This window comes from Dermacentor albipictus, chromosome 1, assembly GCF_038994185.2.
Source record: "Dermacentor albipictus isolate Rhodes 1998 colony chromosome 1, USDA_Dalb.pri_finalv2, whole genome shotgun sequence".
In the NCBI taxonomy this organism is placed as follows: Eukaryota; Metazoa; Arthropoda; class Arachnida; order Ixodida; family Ixodidae; genus Dermacentor; species Dermacentor albipictus.
The window spans coordinates 436990808-437010595 of NC_091821.1; the positions used below are offsets into that span (position 1 = coordinate 436990808).

A 19788-nucleotide genomic window follows, 5' to 3' on the forward strand; every position below is an offset into this window, starting at 1 on the left:
CTAGCATGTTGCTGAGGTCCCCATGGCTATGTGTCATGGTGGCTGACATGGTCAATCGGGAAAGAGTAGAGCAACCTCGATCCACATTCTCATCTGATAAATGTGACCCAGCTTAGTAGAACACTGCATGAGAACTAGTTACTGCTCTCCATCTTAACGTTCACAAAGGAGCAAGGCAGGGTATGCGTTTACCATAGGTGAAAGACACTGCAGATGACCTCAAGTCAGGGCTGTTCCCGAAAGGTATTGTCACACTGTGTGATGGCGAAGAACACAGTAGCAAAACTGTGAATCACGAAACAACTTTTTATTGGTTGAACCTGCACCCATAAAAGCAAGTGCCATTTGAAGCACAACGATAGCAGCAAGTACGGTCAGCAGTCGTTGAAATCTGATCTGCATGTCAAGCGCATTGGCTTTTATACATAATTTGTCAAAGGTTCCAGCATAATCGCTGGTGTTTGCATACCTTCAAGAAAATACAGCACTATTCACATTGCCCTCAAATCTTGGCGAGAACATACGCAACAGATAGAAACAATGATAACATTTGAGCAGGTTCCAAATCGTGCAGGGGCATCTTGTGGTGGCGATAATCTTAGTTTGTTAGTGGGTGAAATGCAGTCCCCAGAAGAGGCATGTAAGAACATGTGTCAGTATGACAGGAAAATCATGTATCTTTGACTGTCTTGGAGAGGTCAGCTGTAAGCCTGCTCGAATGGCCACACTGTCTGCAATCAAAGGAACAAGGGCTTGATTCCTGCAACAATTAGTCCTATGGAAGGAAATAACAGCGTCAATAGTAGCAGGCTAAGTCAGCAGCTGTCAAACTGAAGGCTGCTGAGTCAAAATAACTCATTACAAAGGTGTGATTGTGCACTTAGCTATCTGAGTTGCAGCATTCCAAGGAATTGCCATTGGCAATATGGCAAACAAGCAAGCCATCTTGTATTGTGTTTGGTATCAGATGACAAAACAGAAACACCATTAAACAGTTCATTCAAATGGCACCAGAGAGATGCTACCTAGTTCTTAATAACCATGAATGAAGCAACTTAGAGGCATGAAATCATCAGGTTCTGTGGCGTATGTGCATAACATCCTCTGAGGAATGTCTTTAGGCCACATGAAAAAGATTGCCAACACTCGTCAGATGACACTGTTTTAAAGCGAGGAAGAGATTATTTTTATGTTTGTCACAAATAAGAGAGGTAAAAGAAAATAGTTGGAGACAAATCAGCAAACTGCCTCCAGGAGAGGCACAGTGCCATCTTGCTGTTCAGGAAAGTTGGTCATGAACGGCTCAAGATAGGAAGGCATATAAAAGAAGGAAAAAAAAAAAACAGACAAACAAGAACACATGCCAAGAAGTCAACGAAGGGTAATGGGGAAGCACGACAGATGCTACTGCAGTCTTGGCATATGTTAAAGGAAACATATGCATAGTGAACATGTACATGACAAAAAATACTGCAAGATATAGTATCAAGGAAGCACGCAGAGCCAATAAATTGCCACTAGAGGCTGTGCTTCATTTTAAGTTGGTTCACCGGTTTAGGAAGTGATTTCACTTCATGTCACTGTAACAGCTTCAGTAAATTTCACATCACATTGCAGTTTGTAAATATCTTCCTCAATGGCCCCAAGCCTGGCCACAACGGTACAGCCTTTGTTAAAAGAAATGAAGACACTATCTACATTACTCTGGTTGACTATTAGATGTCTAGTTGGCATGCTGTAGCTTATGCCCTGCCCAATATTTTGGCCATAACCATACTTTCCTTGTGAGGAAGAATTTGCAAAGCTTTTTCTGCTGTGGGAAGTTGCGTTCATTTTTGGTGAAATTTGTAGCACATACAATAAACAAGGATGCAGAGGAGGTGGACACACTAGCGCTTGTCTATTGTGTGTCCTTGTCCATTGTGCGTGTTACGAATTTCACGATGAACACTTACTAACTCGTCAAACTATCAGTTCGGTTGCATTCATTTTAGATGAGCTTGTAATGTCTGCTGTGGGCACATCTGCAACTTCACTGCTTCACTCTGTAGACAGGTCAGTTCCAGCTCGTGGACACCAGCACCTTGACCCAGCCCTCGTACATCTATCAGCTAGAAACTGCAGGCGCGGCTGTGCATACCTTTGACACTTCCTCATCCTGTCAGGCTTTGGCTTTTGGTGATGTGTCTGGTGAGCCCCTTGTTCTCGTTGTGAAACAATGCCGCGCTTCTTCAGTTGTTGTTTTCTTCATCTGGCAGTAACAGATTAGCTTCATTCGAGTGACACCTTGATTTAACATTTGAGCGAGTTTCTAATAACTTTACTGAGTTCTGAATTGTCGCTGCATTGAGATGGCTCAGTGATAACGTTAAAGAACCTTAATTTGCAAGGTTGTGAAAAATAAAATTGGGTCATGTTAAACCACAGCTTGAATACAGTATATATTCTGCCATCTGTGGACTTGCAGTATCTCTGGACTTGCAGTACAAAAGAAAAAAAAAGAGAAAAAGAAAAAGGCCTGCAGCTGCTAGGGAATTGACTGCTATGGTTGTTGGAAACATGATATATTTTTTACATACTAGAGCAGCTGATCTTATTGATTACTTAGGTCACATGTTTTCTTGCGAGTCGTGCATGTTTCTTTTTCCATATCTTTTTTTATTTCTTATTATATAATAGATTGAAGGAGAAGTTCATTTTTTTGCTTTCGTCAGAAAGTGTCATGCTTTTTTTGCTTATTTGTTCCTTTGTGTTGTTTTCGTGTGTTGTAATGTTTCCTTATGCTTGATATATTTGCAGGCTACCTTCATCTTTATGGGGTCAGCACTCACGTCAACTTTAATAACTTCAGTCAGCCAACTGAATTTGCTGACCCGGTATGTTTGGTACTGACTAAACCGGCTGTAATATGCATTCATTTTGAGGCAAACGGGGCAACACAGAGAACTTTTACTAGGTCTCGTTGGCCAAACTGCATTGTCGTCCCTCAAATCTAGTTCACAGCTTTTGTTTTTACATTGCCACACTTTTTCTGTTTATTTTGCTCTCTTGCTATATTTTTTGAATAGGTTGCAGTGTGCAAAGTTGGTCAGATTTGTCTAGAATGCTTTGCATTTTAGTTTGCTATGATGATGTTCTTGATGATGTTCTGATCAGTGATGTTCTTGAAGGAGCAAGGCCCACAATGATGGAAATATTTGTTGTTGCTTTTTTTCTATTGTGGGCCAATGATCTGGGAAGAACACAGTTCAGTTGTGCAAATGGACATGCTCACAAAAAGCATAAACTTTATTACGAGGTTTTATACCAGCTGTTTTAGTAAAGCTTTTAAGTAATTAAAAAAAAAATCTGTGCGGCAGGGATAAATAGGTTGTGGGACACTTTTTCTTTGTGTTTTGCGTTGGCTTGCAGGGGGCACTAGGAAGGCTGTTTGGGAAAGGCAGCATCTGGAGCTCACTTAGGTTTGTGGCACTTTTCGGTGGCATATTGTTCATGCGGGCAGACATCGGAAAGTGTAATTGCCACCAGTTAGCTCAGTAGTGAGCTGGAAGTTGCTCATTAACTTTGGATTATCGCACGTCATAATCGCACTGCGGAAGCTAGTCATTGTTCATGGCAATAAGGAACGTGCTGCAGCCTGCATACGATCTAAGCTTCCCAAACTTGAGCTTACCCGCAGGACACTGAGCACGGCTTCTGAGGAGGTTCTTCCCCACTGACCTGCAAGCATGTTAAAATACACAGCCTCTGTGCTGTGCTCTTTCACTTGCTTGCTTTCCTTCTTCCATAGATGTGTCCAGACGAGTTTGGACACGTCTGGTCATGTCTGGATGCACAGACTTTCCACCAGCTTCCCCTTAGCATCCTGGCAGCTGCAAAAGCTACATTTATGCTTGCTATATAATGCATTCACAGTGATGAGATATTAATCTAGCATCCAAACAAGAATGCACCGGAGCAACAACATTTAGCTGTTTTAAACCTTATATAAAAGATGCTCTTGCAGCTACATAAGAACAACTGAAACTCTTTCTGTCATTGTGTTAAGTTTGATGATGCAAGCATTATTAGTAAAATAAGAATTTTCTGAGCTGTGTCTCTCTGTAATAGTTTCACAGGGATAATTTTAATGCGTAAGCATTCTTTGGCAAGCTCCCCATCCCTGTCACCCTGTCATGCGAAAAGTGCAATGACTTGTATCTGCACAAAAATGTCTAATTTGCAAAGTTAAACCATTTAATCATTATGGTCATATAAATGTAGATCACTGGTAAGGTTTAAGCTATAAGGAACAATTTAAAGCAAAGAAAGAGAACACCTATGAGATACATAGGGCTCCTGAGAAAATGCATGGGGATGTTTATAGCAGGAGTGGGCCGACTGAAATTTTAGGTGGGTCAACTTCAAATTTGGGGTTGGGTCAACTGAAATTTGGGGGTGGGCCAACTTGACATTTGGGGGTTGGCCAACTTGGTATTTGCAACTGGGCCAACTTGAAATGTGGGGCAAGCCAACTTAAGTAAGCAAGTGGGCCAACTTAAATTTAAGGGGTGGGCCAACTTAAAATTTAGGGGTGGGCCAACCTAAATTTCAGGGAGGGCCAACTTAAAATTTGGGGGTGGGCAAAATTTAATTTCGGGGTGGGCCAAATGAAATTTGGGGGTGGGCGCAATTGAAATGAGGGCATAGGCCAACTAGAGATTCTGGGGTGGCTCCATGTGCAATTGAATGCTGCTGAGCTTCCTTTGAGTTATGAACATCTTGTAAGCTAGTGAGTACGTTGAGATGTTTGGTGCAGTTTCATTGGGCCTTACCCAAGTGTAGCCAGAATGCAGATGAGAGCTTGTGTGGACAATGAACGCATGCATAACACACGCTTGCGAGAATGACATCAAGGGTGACATGGCTTCGGGCCGATGCACTCTCCCCTCACGCCAAGCCTCACGCACTACTAGGGCAGCTGGTGTACCCTTTCGACCGCTCTGCTCCATCGAGGCGCACTCATGCCTGGCGTTCCAGCTCAGTTGGCACGATTGCATTGGAGGGGCCGGATTCGGTGATAAAATCTGACAAACGTCTTCTAAAGCCTATGCTTTTTTTGCCACTGGAAAGGCCATGGGTAGACGTTCATAAGCTAGGAAAGGCCAGTAAGCAAAAACATCGCAGCCGAGCCAAACAGTGCTTATGCTTTACTAAAAAATTCTCAGAATTTTTGTAGCTTTTTCTGTAAAGAGCAATTGCGGAGATTCAATTTTCTTTTTAGGTTCACTTACTCCAGAGAAACTTCTTTTTATATATTGTGCTTTTTTCTGCGTGATCATTTTTCCCTTATTACAGAGCTTTGTGTCTCTTTGTTTCTCTTCTAATAAATATTAAAGTTAACATGTCATGCCCGCTCTGCTGCTGTGGGAACATTTCCTGTTATTGTCTTTTACTCAGTCGACACTGTCCCTCTCTGAAACTTTCTAAACTATACTTCTCTCATTATCATCTGTTTCAAATGTTGTGCGATAAAGTGCGAGAAAGAAAACATTGCAAGAGTAAGAGCTGTGTCCATAATGTCCACAATGTCATTGCTTCACTTAGAAACGCATCATGCAACACTTTGCTTCACTTTTATTTCATTAAGACCCCTGAGTATAGAAGTATTACATAAGGGTTGGGATTTAGATACAGATATGTATAAGGAAACACTATTCAGTTCCATTTTGTTGCATTTCTTTCTTGTTTTTCACATTTTAAAATGATGTTTTGCATACAAATGAGGGGAGTTGTATGAAAACACTAAAGCAGCTGTTACTTTGGAAGACCGAAAATCACCAGAAAAAAAAGTTGAGGCTGTGTTCTACATGATAAATTTCATGCTCATTTGCTTATTCAGCATTCTGGAGCTTTGAGTGGTTGATTATAATTCTTTTTCTGCCTACCATCTGCTAGGCTCCTGGTTTGCTTAGTTGGTAGGCAGTGCTGGGCTCGCAAGCTGGGCTGTGACATTTTCTTCTCATCTGGAAAGCTTTCCGAGGAACTTGTACAGGTTTATTTTTAATAGAAATGCTTTGACGAGGAGCTAGTTGGTATGTCGTAACTGTGATGTACGGCACTGCAAAGGTGGTACACACAAAAATACTTAACACGAAAAACAAGAGACGAATGCGGAACTTGCTCAAGTCCATGTTCATCTCCTGTTTTTCGTGTTGGTGTTCCTCTGTGTACCACCTTTGTAGTGCCAAACACCAAACAGTCATGCTTCTTTTTTTTGTTGTAGTTTCATGATAATTTCTCACGTGTGACAACTTCCCTTTCATTGGCAATTCCTATTACTAATGAAATTCTCTGATACGATTGCTTCTAATGAACATTTCTCTGCTCAGTCTGTCGCTGAGAAAATGTTCAATTGTTTTGTTAACCCAGGAAGAGCCACTTCACCCTATTGATATCAATGACGACATAGCGCCCCTGTCTACCATCCCCATGCCCTACTGCAGCGGCAAGCTGCTCTCCGACCTGCCCAAGGAGTTTATTAAGTATGTCTACAGGTGAGTCTCCTCTGTACTGCTGTGAACAAGTGAAATCTGAATATTGCAATGCAGAAAAGGGTAAAAAAAAAAGGCTAAACTTAAGAGGAAGCGTTAGCTTGGGCCCAACTCCGACACGGCTTATTCAAATACATGCAAAATGCAGAAATGCTTTTCTAAGATAACCCTTGGATCGATTTTAATGAAATTTGTTGCACTTGAGAGAGAAAGGCAAATTATAGTGACTGTTAGGAGTGGAATCTATATTTAGGGCCTGAATTTTGTTTAAAGAATCTTCAAAAATTCGAAAGTTCAGAAAAAAAAATAGAAGCTTAAAGTTTACAAATTAATAGCTCTGCATCAAGAACAAATATAGCGGTTCTGTAAATGGCATCAATTAGATCATTCAAAGTGGACAAATATAATATGTCAATTTATATTTTGCGTGAATTTGTTACCTTGTTTACAAGGGTTTTTGTATTTCCCTATTACTAAATTTTTTAGATTCATGTGTAACACATCAATTTTGTCCGCTTTAGGTGTACTATGAGATGCAACTCACATAATTGTGACATCATTTTTCATTGCTGGGTTACACAGTTGTAAACTTGATAGTTTTATTTTCTGAAAATTTTCGATTTTTGCCAATATTTAATAATATATTGACGACCGAAATCAAAAATTCGAAATGGACAGCCACTATATCTTAAGTTTTTCTGTTAAATGCAACAAACTTTGTCAAATTTGGTGCAGTGGTTGCCGAAGAAAACAAATTCTTTTACATGTATATAGACAGGAGCACGTGAGCTAAAGCTTCCTCTTAACAAAGCTTGAGTGATGCAAAATAAGAGCAAACAACTGGCACTTCTCTTACGTAGTTGCCAACTCTCCCAAATTATCCATTAGGTTTACGAATTCGGGCTTGTTTTGAAATTTTACGAATGTTACGTCAACATTTACAAAAAATTATGTTCACAAAAAAATTTCACTCATCAGCTGCTGAACATTCGTTGGCGCTCTTGTGATGGCGAAAGGATGTATGATGAGTAGCTGCCCCAAGCAAGTTTATATACAGACAAGCTCCTGATGCAGGCAGAATGGGCAATGGCAAATCGCTGGAAAAGTCTGTAATCTAAGACAATTCTTTACTTGTCGCTGTTCTAAGTTTGCTGCTTGTACTCTGAGCCTAAAGGTAAATCACTGCTAATAATGTGTGTATGTTTCCCCCAAAAGACATGTCCTCTAACAAAATGCATGCTTTTTTGCTTTGCAACAATAAAACCCATAATTAACTGATGGGGGCTTTCAAAGATGTAATAGTTATTTAATATTGCATATGTATCCTTGGTCATACCTTGATCCTTCCGAGCAACTCCTACCTATGAGCATTACATCCAGCAATGACTTCAGGCCTGTGTATGCAGGAGGCCAGTTCCAATTGATCCTGTCATCTTGAATACCATGAAGATGGTGGGGTCTATTGGGTATGCCCCAAACCCAGGTCTCTGGAAACGCAATGAGGTGCGCTACCCACATGAAACACACCACCGCAGGACCAAGGACACCCGTACGTGCTTGCGGTTCTTTACTTCACTCTTGTCTAGCCAAATACTCATACTTTCACTCAAAGCTGTAAAGGGACTGGCTAGTTTGGCTTTTATGCCACAGTCCTCTTAGAAGCTCGAGAAAACATAAAAACTCTGAAGGAATTTGTTTGTGGGCAGTGATTGTAATACTTTTTTTTTTAAACTGGTGATATTATAGTTTTTAAGTACACATTATAAGCGGTTGTGAATCTGTGTGCTTTTGCTTTAGTGTCACAATTCAGTGGGGAATTCCTTTGAGGTTGTTAATTTGATCTTCATTTATATTGATGTGTTAACGATGAGCTTGTGAAGCAAGAAACTTCACTGCAAGTAATATTGGTGCTTCCTGCATTCCTTTTGCATGCCAGTAAAGTGACCAGTATGGCTATTTAAGAGTATTGCATTTTTTATCTGTGCCGTTAATGCATGCACAAACACAAGCGGCACATAAATCACAGGACAAGTAGGGAAATTTTCATTCATAAAAGTAAAAAATTTGATAGTTGCATTTCTTGTGATGTGGCTTATGTTCATCTTGGTGCTATTAGCAACGCAAATGTAATGAAGGCTTTTGATAGTTGCATTTCTTGTGATGTGGCTTATGTTCATCTTGGTGCTATTAGCAACGCAAATGTAATGAAGGCTTCTGTCTGAAACTGTGTAGCTAAGTCCACACTTCTGCCTTCATACAATGTTTTCTCTATGGTGAAGTTAGCACGTTGCGAAGCATTAACGGCTAATTTACTTATACTACATGTCTTCAATAAATGTCCTGCAGGCGAGGAGACTGACATGATTCCTCAGTGGTATAAGAAGATTGATGTGAAGTACTCCAAAATGGGCATTGAGGACTTCGACTTCAACCTCTACAACCGCACCTGCTTTGCAGGCCTTGAGACAAATCTGCCTAATGCGTACTGCAACAACATGATCCAGGTGATGCCCTTTCTTGCACCCCTACAGTGGTGTCTATTTCTCCCAAAGAGCCATTTACTGCAGTACCTGAACCAATGAGATGTGCATGACTTTCTTCAGTGTTCTACCTGCGGTTTTGTTTTCTAAGGTGAATAGTCCTGCATTTGTGTCTTTATTGAAAGTGCACACCATATTGCTGAGCATGTACCACAGCAGCTCACTGTCCCTGGTGCTGAGCATGAGGTCATGAATTTTATTCCTGGCCACATTCCAATATGGGTGTAATGCAAAAGGGGCCGAGTACTTAAATTTAAGTGCATGATAAAGAACTCTGGTTGTCTAGAATCCTCTACTGTCGCATCTCTCATAGCCCAGGCATTGTATTGGGACGTTAGAATCAGTCAATCGATCAATCAGTCAGTCATTAACTTGACATCCTTTAAGACATACTTCTGCTGCAATGGGTCCTTCTCCTTGTGTTGCTCATGTTACCTACCCTCAAGCATAGCATAAGGTTTCAAAGTTTCTCACTCACCTTGTTTCTGCTTTCAAAATAGTACAGTGAAATCCCAATATAATTAGAAATTTAATTAGAATTCGAACTGATGGATAACTTGAACTGCTCTATTGGTCCCGGCAAAGTCGTGTATTTGAATAGAGAAAGACTCTTGTGAATTTGAGCTTCAAAAACCATGTGATGATTATTTCGAACACGATTTCTCGCTCCCATGCATGGACTGCTTTTCGAACAAATCCAAGCCAAAGACAAAGATTCCATACATCGCTAGCTACCGTAATGTCGCGTGCCATAATTATGATGAGGATAGTCGAGTTCGAACATAAGCAAGCAAAGTGGCAAACGTGCCCTCCTTTCTGATCCGGTTTAGAAGAAGCAGGAAGGAGCCTCCAGTGCACACTTGATCATGTTACCACGCACTCACCCGCAGAAAATGAAGCACGAGGCGCAATCTTATCGCGCTTGTACTTTATGTGAAACCTAGGCTTCTTCCGGCGCATGTTGTTGCACGCTGATGGAGGAAAAATAAACACTTATTCAATGCGAGCCCAGTGATGGTATTGCGTGTGGTACTGCACAATTGATTGGACACTATGTTTAATGTGGGCTCTCCTTAGCTCGAACTCTTTTCTTTTTTTTTTTCAAGGAAATTTCAGCTCACCTTGTAGTTCGAATTAGCAAGGTTCAACTGTATATCTGCATATTCTTGCAACTACAGTGCATATATTTCTTAACTAAGCAGCAGCTAGCCGGGTAAGGAGATTCCTTAAAAAAGGTGAGCCTGTTCCTGTCTATGGTATTTTTTGTGGAGATGGCAATTGTGAACCATTGTTTCCATTCCCATGTGGTTTCTCAAGTGTTGCAGGAGGAGTATAGATGGTTTTTGATGTGCTTGATGACAGGTTCTCTACTTTACGGAGCCCTTGCGTTGTGCCATCATGAACCACAGCTGCCAGCGAGAGTTCTGCCTTGCGTGTGAGCTGGGCTTCCTCTTCCACATGTTGGACACTGCCCAGGGCATACCATGCCAGGTCAGCCACATTTGATCACGTGATGTCCCTTGCATTGTTACATTAAAAAGACACTGACGACAAATATACATTCATTTAAGCTAAATCGGTCTGCTATGCTCCTGGAGTTTCAAATGTATGTCAGTGCTACTGTTGCTTCCATGTCACTTTGATTATATCACTTCTAATCAGAAACAAGCAACATGATAGGTGAGCTTGCTCTTGTGCTAAGGGGTCCTCTCTGTTAAGGAATTCACACTCCCAAGATTGCACTCTGGGCTCAGATACAGAGGCCACATTTTGAAACAGGTGCTCTCGGTCATGTCATTTCTCATTTGCACTGTAGGACTAAAGCAGAAAAAGCAGATGTTATGAGCGAGACCCGGAACTTGCACACTTGCCATGTATGTTACTTTCAGTTATCATCACTGTTGAGAGCATTGATATTGGCATGTGTTATTTTACTTTTTCTGGTGTCTATTTTTACCACATTATTGGTGTTATTGCTCGGAGCAAGACTGCTGTATCAGAAATTTCTTTGTTGTGGCCAAATTTACAGCAAATGAGGCATGTCTGGTCAGATTGCACACGTCACAAATAATGTTGTGCAATCTCAAGCCCGTGTGAATACTATAACAGTTGGTTTGGAATGTACGGCGATGCATGTGTAAATATCAGACCAGCTTGAAATGCGATCAGATTCAACAACTGATGATTGTGCTAGTTGCTATCATTGTGTGTTGAATATTGCTTGTCTTTCTGAGCAATTTTTGAAAGGCTTTTGATGCAGTTCCACATTCTTTACTCCTTTTCAAACTATCTTACCTTGGCCTGCCACAATGCATTCTTAAATTATCTGACAAACTGATACCAAAAGGTAATAATTAACGGATCAGATTCAGACTCAGTGTCATCAGGTGACCCAACAAGGATCCGTGCTGGGACTACTTTTGTTTTTGGTATATATATTAATGATATAGGCTTAGACATTACATCCAAGATTGAATTATATGCCGATGCCTGTGATATTTATAGGGACATAACAATTATGTAGATGCCACTACCTTACAGACAGACCTTGACGAAATAGCTTTGTGGTGCCATAAATGGCATATGACTTTAAATATTTCTTTGTGCTATCATGTCCAGTTTTCTAAAAAGCGCAAAACCATAGGAAACTACTACTGTTTAAATTATCAACAAATAGCAATAACTGAGGAAGCGAAATACCTAGGAGTTATATTTTCATCGAACCTAACTTGGAACAGCCATATAAACTACATAATCGTAAAATCTAGCCGTGTACATGACTTTTTGAGAACCGTATCAACCGTATTTTTGAGAACTGTACCGTATCTAGGTGTTCACTATTAAATCAAATTGATCAGAACAATTCTGTTATCAACCGTCGCATTTTCCTAAAACCACGTATCTATGTATCGCAAAGACATGACCATAACAGAAAAATACGCAATATTTTTGCCGGAACAAAACTATTTTAGTCATCTTTCTTTCCTTGCAGCATTAAAGAATGAGACAAAGTGCCTCAGGATATGGTGTCGACAAATGACAGAGATTTTGTGTATGTGCTAAGACAGCATATTTGTGATAGCGCGTAGTGCTTATCCTGACTTGTAGAAACTAGGCTCTTGGTGGGTTTGCTCTTTGCTCTTGATGTGCTTCTTTGCGTATTCACTTTTCAACCATTCTTTGTGTTTTTTCTATACCATCCCTCTTATGGCAATGGTTTCTGGCAATTTGTAGTGTCACAATAAATAAATAAAATAAATGTTTGCCCAATATAGGGTTAGATCCTTAACTTACACTTTTGGTAGTGCTTGGTTCTTTACTATCACATCAGTCACTACAAGATGCCAATATGAGGGCAACAGAAACATTACTTGTGTCAATGAATGCTGTTCACTGCAACAAGCTGGTGTACCAGTTGACTGCTGTGTTGTGTGACAGCGAAAGTATATCGCAGGAAATGATCATTCCTTAATGCTGCTTCTTTTCCTGCATCTAGCAGCCACAAACCTAGGTCACTTTTGTTCTGCCATTGTAACATTTAGGTTGGATCACAACAGTCTTTGTGCTTCCTAACTTCTTTGCATAGTGTGCAGCAGTCTTGGTAGTGCCTTGCGAATCCTTTAGCATTTGAGTGCCATTTTCAAAGTCTCGGAAAACCGTCAAATTTTATGAAGCACTTAATTCTTACAGTTTCTGCTTTACCTTAGCCTTAGTAGATACTGTTCAGACATTTGGCCACAAGGTTAGTGGAACTGAAAAAAATCAAGCCAATTCAATTTGGCTGGCATTATTGTTATTCATTTGCAGAGCCTTTTTATTTATACAAACAAAAATGTTTGTTCATCCCTGTAAGCACTGTTTTGCTTTCCATCAAAAGTAATGCTACTTTAACCCTTTCAGGGTCAATGACGTAAATATATGGCACCGCGAACAAGTTCAAAATGGTCGATGCCTTATATTTATGGCGCCATCTGTACGTTTAAAAAGCGCGCCAATTTCCTAACTTTTTCTTTTCTGTCATGTGCTTTCACTATGTGGGAATACAGGGAATTTTTTTTTGCGCCTCCCTCTCTCGGTTTTCGTTGCATGGTTTGTTTCAGAGCTAGTTTGTTCCCGCGCGTCTATATAATACCACTTGTGCATTTAGGATTTTGTTCCGCTGACGGTTTCGGCTTCTTGCACTTGCAAAACTAATGGCTTTCTTGTTACAAATCGTTCAAAGGGCGACCGCTTGTTTCTCATTCGTGTGGTGGGCATAGTCCGCACTCGCATAGAAAGGATGCTGCTGTGCATGCTTTCCATTGCTTTTTTTTGGGGGGGGGGGGACTTGCGAAAGCTAATTGCACTTAGTTGGCAATAAGACGAAGATTAGTGGAAGTTTGTCAGACATTTTGTTTTTTTGATGGGCACACAACCACACAGTTTTCTTAAGTGAGTGCACATATGCAGTTTGATTACGCTATGGATGTACATATTAGTGTAAGAGAAGGAACATTTGAGTCTTGCAAAATATTCTCGTGTGTGCATTTTCGAAGCCTTGAACTCTGTGTATAATTATGCATCAAATTTTTTATTCCTATTAGTTTATTTCCTTTTTTATTGTTGTTCTTCATGAATGAAGAGTACATATATACCAATGCAAAATATTTTCTTCTCGCTTTACGGTCACCCTAGAAAAATTACGGTGAATTTATTTTTTCGAAATAAGTCCCTAAGAAGAATTGGAATCTGCTATAAAAAAAAAATCGACCCTGAGCAGTCGCATATGGCAAAAAAAATCGACCCTCAAAGGGTTAAACTGTGAAAAGATATTTTCAGTATCTCGAAAACTTCTTGAAACATTAAAGTGCTCAGTTGTTTATTTATTTTTTTTTCACAAGAACTGTCACTAAAAGGTAGTGTCACTTTTGCTTATTGACGCAGGCGAGCAATTTCCTTCGTGCGTTTCGGACTATCCCGGAAGCGTCTGCCTTAGGCCTCTTACTTTCTGATTCGGATGATGCTCGCAAGAAGGTTAACTTCCCACGACTCGTGCAGAGCTGGACGCGATTTGTGCTTCAACAGATACATTCGGTAAGCAGAGGCTGTTATATTGTTTCCTTGATTGACAATCCCTGTGTTGTGTGCTACCTATACTTGATGATGTCTCACTCAGCAGTCTGATTTCAGCATAAAGTGTGAGCAGCTGCTTGATAGTAGAACATATGAAGCACAAACCTGTTTAGTACCTTGCACCTTAAATATGAGAGTGCTAATGTGACAAACGAGTGAATGCAAATCATCTGGCTCCTTATTTTGCCTTCCTTATAACTTTTGTCCTCTTATCAAAGCATGCACATGTCCAAAAGAGAAGTTCTTGTCAAAGTAACATTTTGGCCAGAACTTCTCAAGTCAAGTAGCCAAAATAATTATAATTTAATTTTCGGCCACTTCAGATAACTACCAAAAATGTACAGAGAACTTCAACACAAAGTAAGCTTGGCCAAATGTAGGAGAAAATAATGTGTAAGCACCGTGCTTGAGCAAATGTCTTCACTGTAGAAAAACAAAGCGGGTTTTTTTTTTTTACATATAGCTGTTTCTTAGAGGGGCACTAAATACGGTTTTATATATTGTTTATTACCAATAAAAAATTTGAATACAGTGCACCTACATTAAATCCTGCATTCTTTAAGCTAGTTTGAATGCATATTTCTAGGGTTGTACAAATATAAATTTTTTGGCTCAGAGTGAAGTCGAAGTAAATAGTAATTAGTAGTGTCAAATAATTTTTAAGCTAATTGTTTGAACTGTTGTGGGATTTGCATAAGACATTGACATAAGAGCCAGATGTTGACAAATCTAATAAAAGTTGGCTCTTTACTTGCAAAAAAGAAAACAGGTTCATCTTTAAAGTCAGCTTATTTTCAGTGACATTATTCAGATACCTTCATGCAAAAAAATGCAAGTTTAACATTTCTTACAACTTAAGTGGCAGAAAGTTTGTTTACAGGCTCTTGCTCAGAGATGTTGTACTTCAGTCTACTTAAATTCTTGGGGTGGTTGAGACTGCAGGAGTGTCTGCAGTTCGCATATCATGCGTCGTTGCAATGCTGTGAAGTGCCACTTTAATTACATTACACGAACAGTTTATGCAGTGTTGTGCAAATTCAGCTTGATGCTTTCCATCTACGTGCTAGCTTAACACATTCAATTCTGCAAGCGCACAGACGAAATGCTTTTTAAAATTTAACGGCCAGCAAAATTGGGGTAGAGGTTAATGCAAATTTCGACTTGAGGTGTGGCTTCATGGCAACACAAACCTCATCTCGAGGTGTGGTTTCATCTTGATGTGTAGCCGTAAAACTACCTTTAAGGCAAGTTTTTCCACCGTCCCTGTCACTAAATCAGTGGGAAACAGAGTAGCTGGCCAAAGATATGATGTGGACAATTCATGCATCCACGAATGGAGGCTGTTTTTACGAATATTTGTGCATTGTATGCAGCTTTATCCGCACATCATATGCACATGCGTCTTATTCATTTGTTGTGCACTCGTGGAAAATAATGATACCAACCAATCACATGTGTCTTATTCATTTGTTGTGCAGCAATTCGTGCGTGTTCTGCTAAAGTTGTCTGTCTTTTTTGGCATTTTGTAAATTGTTTAGAGCTCTGGACCTCAGTAAAAATATTTTAGTTCTGACCTATATAACGTGGTCAGCAGCATAGGTAACATTGAAGTTCATTTTAGTGTTTCATGTGAAACTGCCCCAATTAGCGTTCATTCTTCGTGACTGTGTAGTGCCTAGGTGCACGTGGCAAAAGTTGGCAGAACACAAGAAGTATGGAGGAAATAGAGTTTCATTGTAACTGAAGTTCCAGAAAGCCACAATAAGTGCACAGCTGGCACAGGATTACAGAGTACACCTTGCATTTACAGCATGCACACATTAGCTTAAATGGATCTCGTGCCCTTTGAGCTTTTGAGCATGTGGTACTGTAGTACATTACGTTAGGAGTGTGTGAATGCTTGAATAGTGAACGTTTGAATAATTCGATTCACAAATTGAATGCCTACCATTCTATTTTTCGAATATTTTATATATTCGATGTGGCGGCCTGTGAAGTGCCAAATGTCACATGCCCCTCGGATCCCCTCGTGCTCGACGCCGCCCAAGCAAGCATTTCACTTCCTTCTCGGCACAAAAAGAGAGCTGAGCACGCCAACCCTATACCACATTACGTGGGAGTGCACACTACAAAACATAGAACACCTAGACACGAACACCACGAGGGAGCGATGGGAGGCACTGCTGTTCAGCTCGGCCCTCGACGACCAGCTCAAGCTGATAAAGAGAGCTGAGAAGATGGCAAGAGCCAGCGGAGCCCTGGACTAAGGGCCCCGACCATTAGCAGTTTTCTGATTATTCTTTTCATAAAGTTTATCCATCCATCCATGCGGTGGATAGACTGCCCCTGCTGTCGCGGCTGCTGACTATGCCACTGCGAGTACTCCCTGACGTCAGCCCGATCGCATGCACAGCGCCCCAATGCCGTAATTCGCAGAACGACGTCACATTGGCCCGGTTTGCCTCTGTCGATACAAGGGTTGTCTGGATCGACAGGACCAATCAAAATGATAATGCAACACGGACAGAGGGCAGGCACATATTTCATAAAGTATGAAGATCGGGCCGATTAGCCACCGATAGTCACGCTGATCATGTTGGATATGTGGCAACTAAGTTCACACGTTCCTTCAACCTAAGCCACTCGTACGTACACATCAGTGGCAAGCATTCCAGGATGGCTTACGGCCCTTTACCACATCGGCCAGTATGGTGAATTGTCATGGCCACAGTGCTTTGGTCATTAGATTTGACCAATGCTGCTTCATCAGGTGTTGGCAATGAAAGTTACAATTTAGTGCTGAATTTACACAAATCTATTCGCAGCAGGTGCGCGACACTCGGAAAGCGGACAAACCGTCTTGCAAACGAAAGCAAGAGATGGTGAGTGAATTAGCAGGAGGAGGAAACAGATTTGGGTGGGGGGGAGGTAGCAAGCATCGCGCGAACTTGGCATGACCCTCCAGATTTCAGGTTCTTTGACTGGTGGCAAATCACGCCAAACCTGACAATGAAACTGCATGGACTGTGCCTGCTCTTTAACGTCGCCGCTGCCTATGCACAGAGTGGTGATCAAGTCGCATAATATGCGGTCCTTTCGCCTGTCGTGCAGATTGGCCTTACAATAACCAAACTGCCGCAAAGTTTGTTCAGCCCTTCTTTATTTTGGAGAAAAACTGGGAAGAAAAGCTTTCTTTGCAATAAATAAAATGATTACCCCAAAATGCAGGTTCACTACTGAACTGAGAGCCTCATTGGTATTCAGTACAATGGAACATTACTAATTCATTAGTTTCAGTGGAAAAAGAGACACTTGATTCTAGTCAACAGAAATTCTATTGATGGATGGATGGATGGATGCAAAACTTTAATGAAGGTCGTGAGGTACACGACTCAGCGCGCTGCAGGCCGCTCCCACTCTGGGACAGTTAGGCCATGCCCGACTGCCGTGTCGTGGGCCCTTTGGACAGCCCATAGTTGTGCCCCGGCATCGGGGCTCTTGATAGCGGAGAGCCACTTGTCCTCATTGATTTGTTCTGTGCCACGTAACTAAGTGCAATGCCAGAGCATATGGTCTAGGCTAGCTAAGTCATTGCAGTGCCTGCAAGAACTAGTGGCATAGGAGTCGGGATAAAGCTTGTGGAATAAAGCCGGGCTGGGATACGAGCCTGCTTGCAATAATCTGCGGGTCAATGCCTGCGCTCTATTTAACTTCTTGTGTGGAAGGGGAAAGTCTCTCCTGCCAAGATAAAAGTGCTGTGCAATTTCATTATATGTGGTCGGTTGATCTCGGTTCTCCACCACTGCGGGCCGGCGTTGGAGTTCTCCATGGTGGCAGAAAGCGAGACCTTGCGCCTTGTAGTGGGCCAGCTCGTTGAGGTTTGTGGGGCCTCCCATGATGGTTCCCATGTGAATGGGGAACCACGTGAGAGTGTCGGTGGCGATGCTTTTGCCGTCGAGGATGCGACAGACTTCCTTACACACGGCCCCAACGCTGAACGCACGGATGGCTGCACTGGAGTCGCTGAAGATATTGGCATGGTTGTCGTCCAGGAGGGCCAAGGCAATGGCCAGTTGATAAAAAATATTTTCCAGACCTTCAAATGCTAGAACTCAGCTGTAATCAGTGCTGGCATATTAATTTGGTGTTCCCTTTAATAAGAGTACACCGCACTGTACGTATATTGATTTCTATGTACCTAAGTTGCTGATAGCTTGCAGCATTCTTGTTATGCAATGCCAAGATACTCCCGAGCATGTGCAACACCATGTTTTCTTGCCCAAAATTTTAAGCATTAGATTTTGTGACAAGCTTTCTGATATTCGATATTCAGAATGTTTTCTTGATTTAATTAGATATTCGATTTGAAATCTACTGTTCAGTATTCGCACACCCTTACATTATGTGGTATTTTTTTTGTAACAATTCTTGTACTTTGTGCTTCAGGAAACACCAGAATTTCAAGACGACGACATACAGAAAACAGAGTAAGGCATGCTTTCTTTCCTTTTACATTGTCCTGACTTTTATGGGGAGTCCACATCAGCCTTAATAAGTGGGCCTCCTGCGAAAGCTGGGGCAAGGGACAGAGGTCACATGTGCATCATGTCATCTAGAGCACACACATGACTTGGATCGAAGTGTAACCAGTAGTTATGCCACACATTTTCATAAATGTGAAAGCACAAAATAGTATACAGTACAGTCCACTGTTAAAGGGAGCACACTGTTAGTCTTCGACTTCCAATTACAGCTAAATTAGGGCATAAAGCATGCAGACAATTTTTTTTAATGTGTATGCATCAACCTAATGTATCCTACCTAGCATTCTCTTTTGATCGATAAACTAGAAGTGTGTCAGTCATATTGGCTTTATTATGGACCAGCTAGATGTTTTCTTCAATAGTGGAGTGTACTGTACAGGCCCCAGTCTTTCAGTAATAGGGAAGGGAGGATGGCCCCATCTGAGAGCCTTAGTAGCCATGCATAGAGCTGCTACGCACAGCTTGTGCTGAAGCTTATTATAGCGCCAGACGCACTAGAACATGCAGCCTAGAGAGTCGAGGAAACAAGATAGAAAAGATGAGCCGCTTGTTCATGATACCACGTACAATTAGTAGGCATGTCTCTCAATAGCAAGACATGGTTGTGTGAGCTTTGCTCGGTTACAACTCTTGCGAAACATTTTGTGTTTTGCAGCATGCAACATTTTTGTTTAAAAAGGTTGTCAATAAGCAATTTTGTATGGATGTAAACAGGGATCCTATATCTGACTTTTCTGCATTTGCATTGTCGCTAGGATGCATGTTTACTGTATTCTCAGTGTCACGAGATTTATTGTATATGATTCATTATAATTTATTATATTATTGAAATTTATCATCATCTTACTTTATTATTTCAATTTTTCGAAAGTTATTATTGAAGAAGAAGAAGAATTTATTTATTCACTCACGAAAATAAAAGCACAGTAACAAGATATACAGAAGGAGGTCCCAAAGTTCGAGGCTGTTGGGGACCTCCTAAGGAACATATAGCAGATTCTACAGGTTTTATATGGCTGTTTTACAGACATCCTTGTAAAATGATCGATAACACTGGCC

At 41.0% G+C, this 19788-nt stretch overlaps 1 protein-coding gene across 6 annotated transcripts in view; it reads left to right on the top strand.

Moving 5' to 3' along the window:
• Window positions 1-19788, top strand: part of PAN2 (PAN2-PAN3 deadenylation complex catalytic subunit PAN2) — an 82249-nt gene that overhangs the window by 17939 nt on the left and 44522 nt on the right. For all 6 annotated transcript variants that reach the window (XR_010566148.2, XR_010566147.2, XR_010566151.2 and 3 more), the window contains exons 7-14: window positions 2052-2190; window positions 2800-2876; window positions 6412-6536; window positions 7940-8082; window positions 8880-9037; window positions 10436-10564; window positions 13997-14146; window positions 18632-18672. Coding sequence is in view for 3 of the 6 variants with exons in the window: in XM_065439626.2 (XP_065295698.1) it covers window positions 2052-2190; window positions 2800-2876; window positions 6412-6536; window positions 7940-8082; window positions 8880-9037; window positions 10436-10564; window positions 13997-14146; window positions 18632-18672 (962 nt within the window). In the remaining 3 variants the exon portion in view is untranslated. The remainder of the gene's footprint in view (window positions 1-2051; window positions 2191-2799; window positions 2877-6411; window positions 6537-7939; window positions 8083-8879; window positions 9038-10435; window positions 10565-13996; window positions 14147-18631; window positions 18673-19788) is intronic.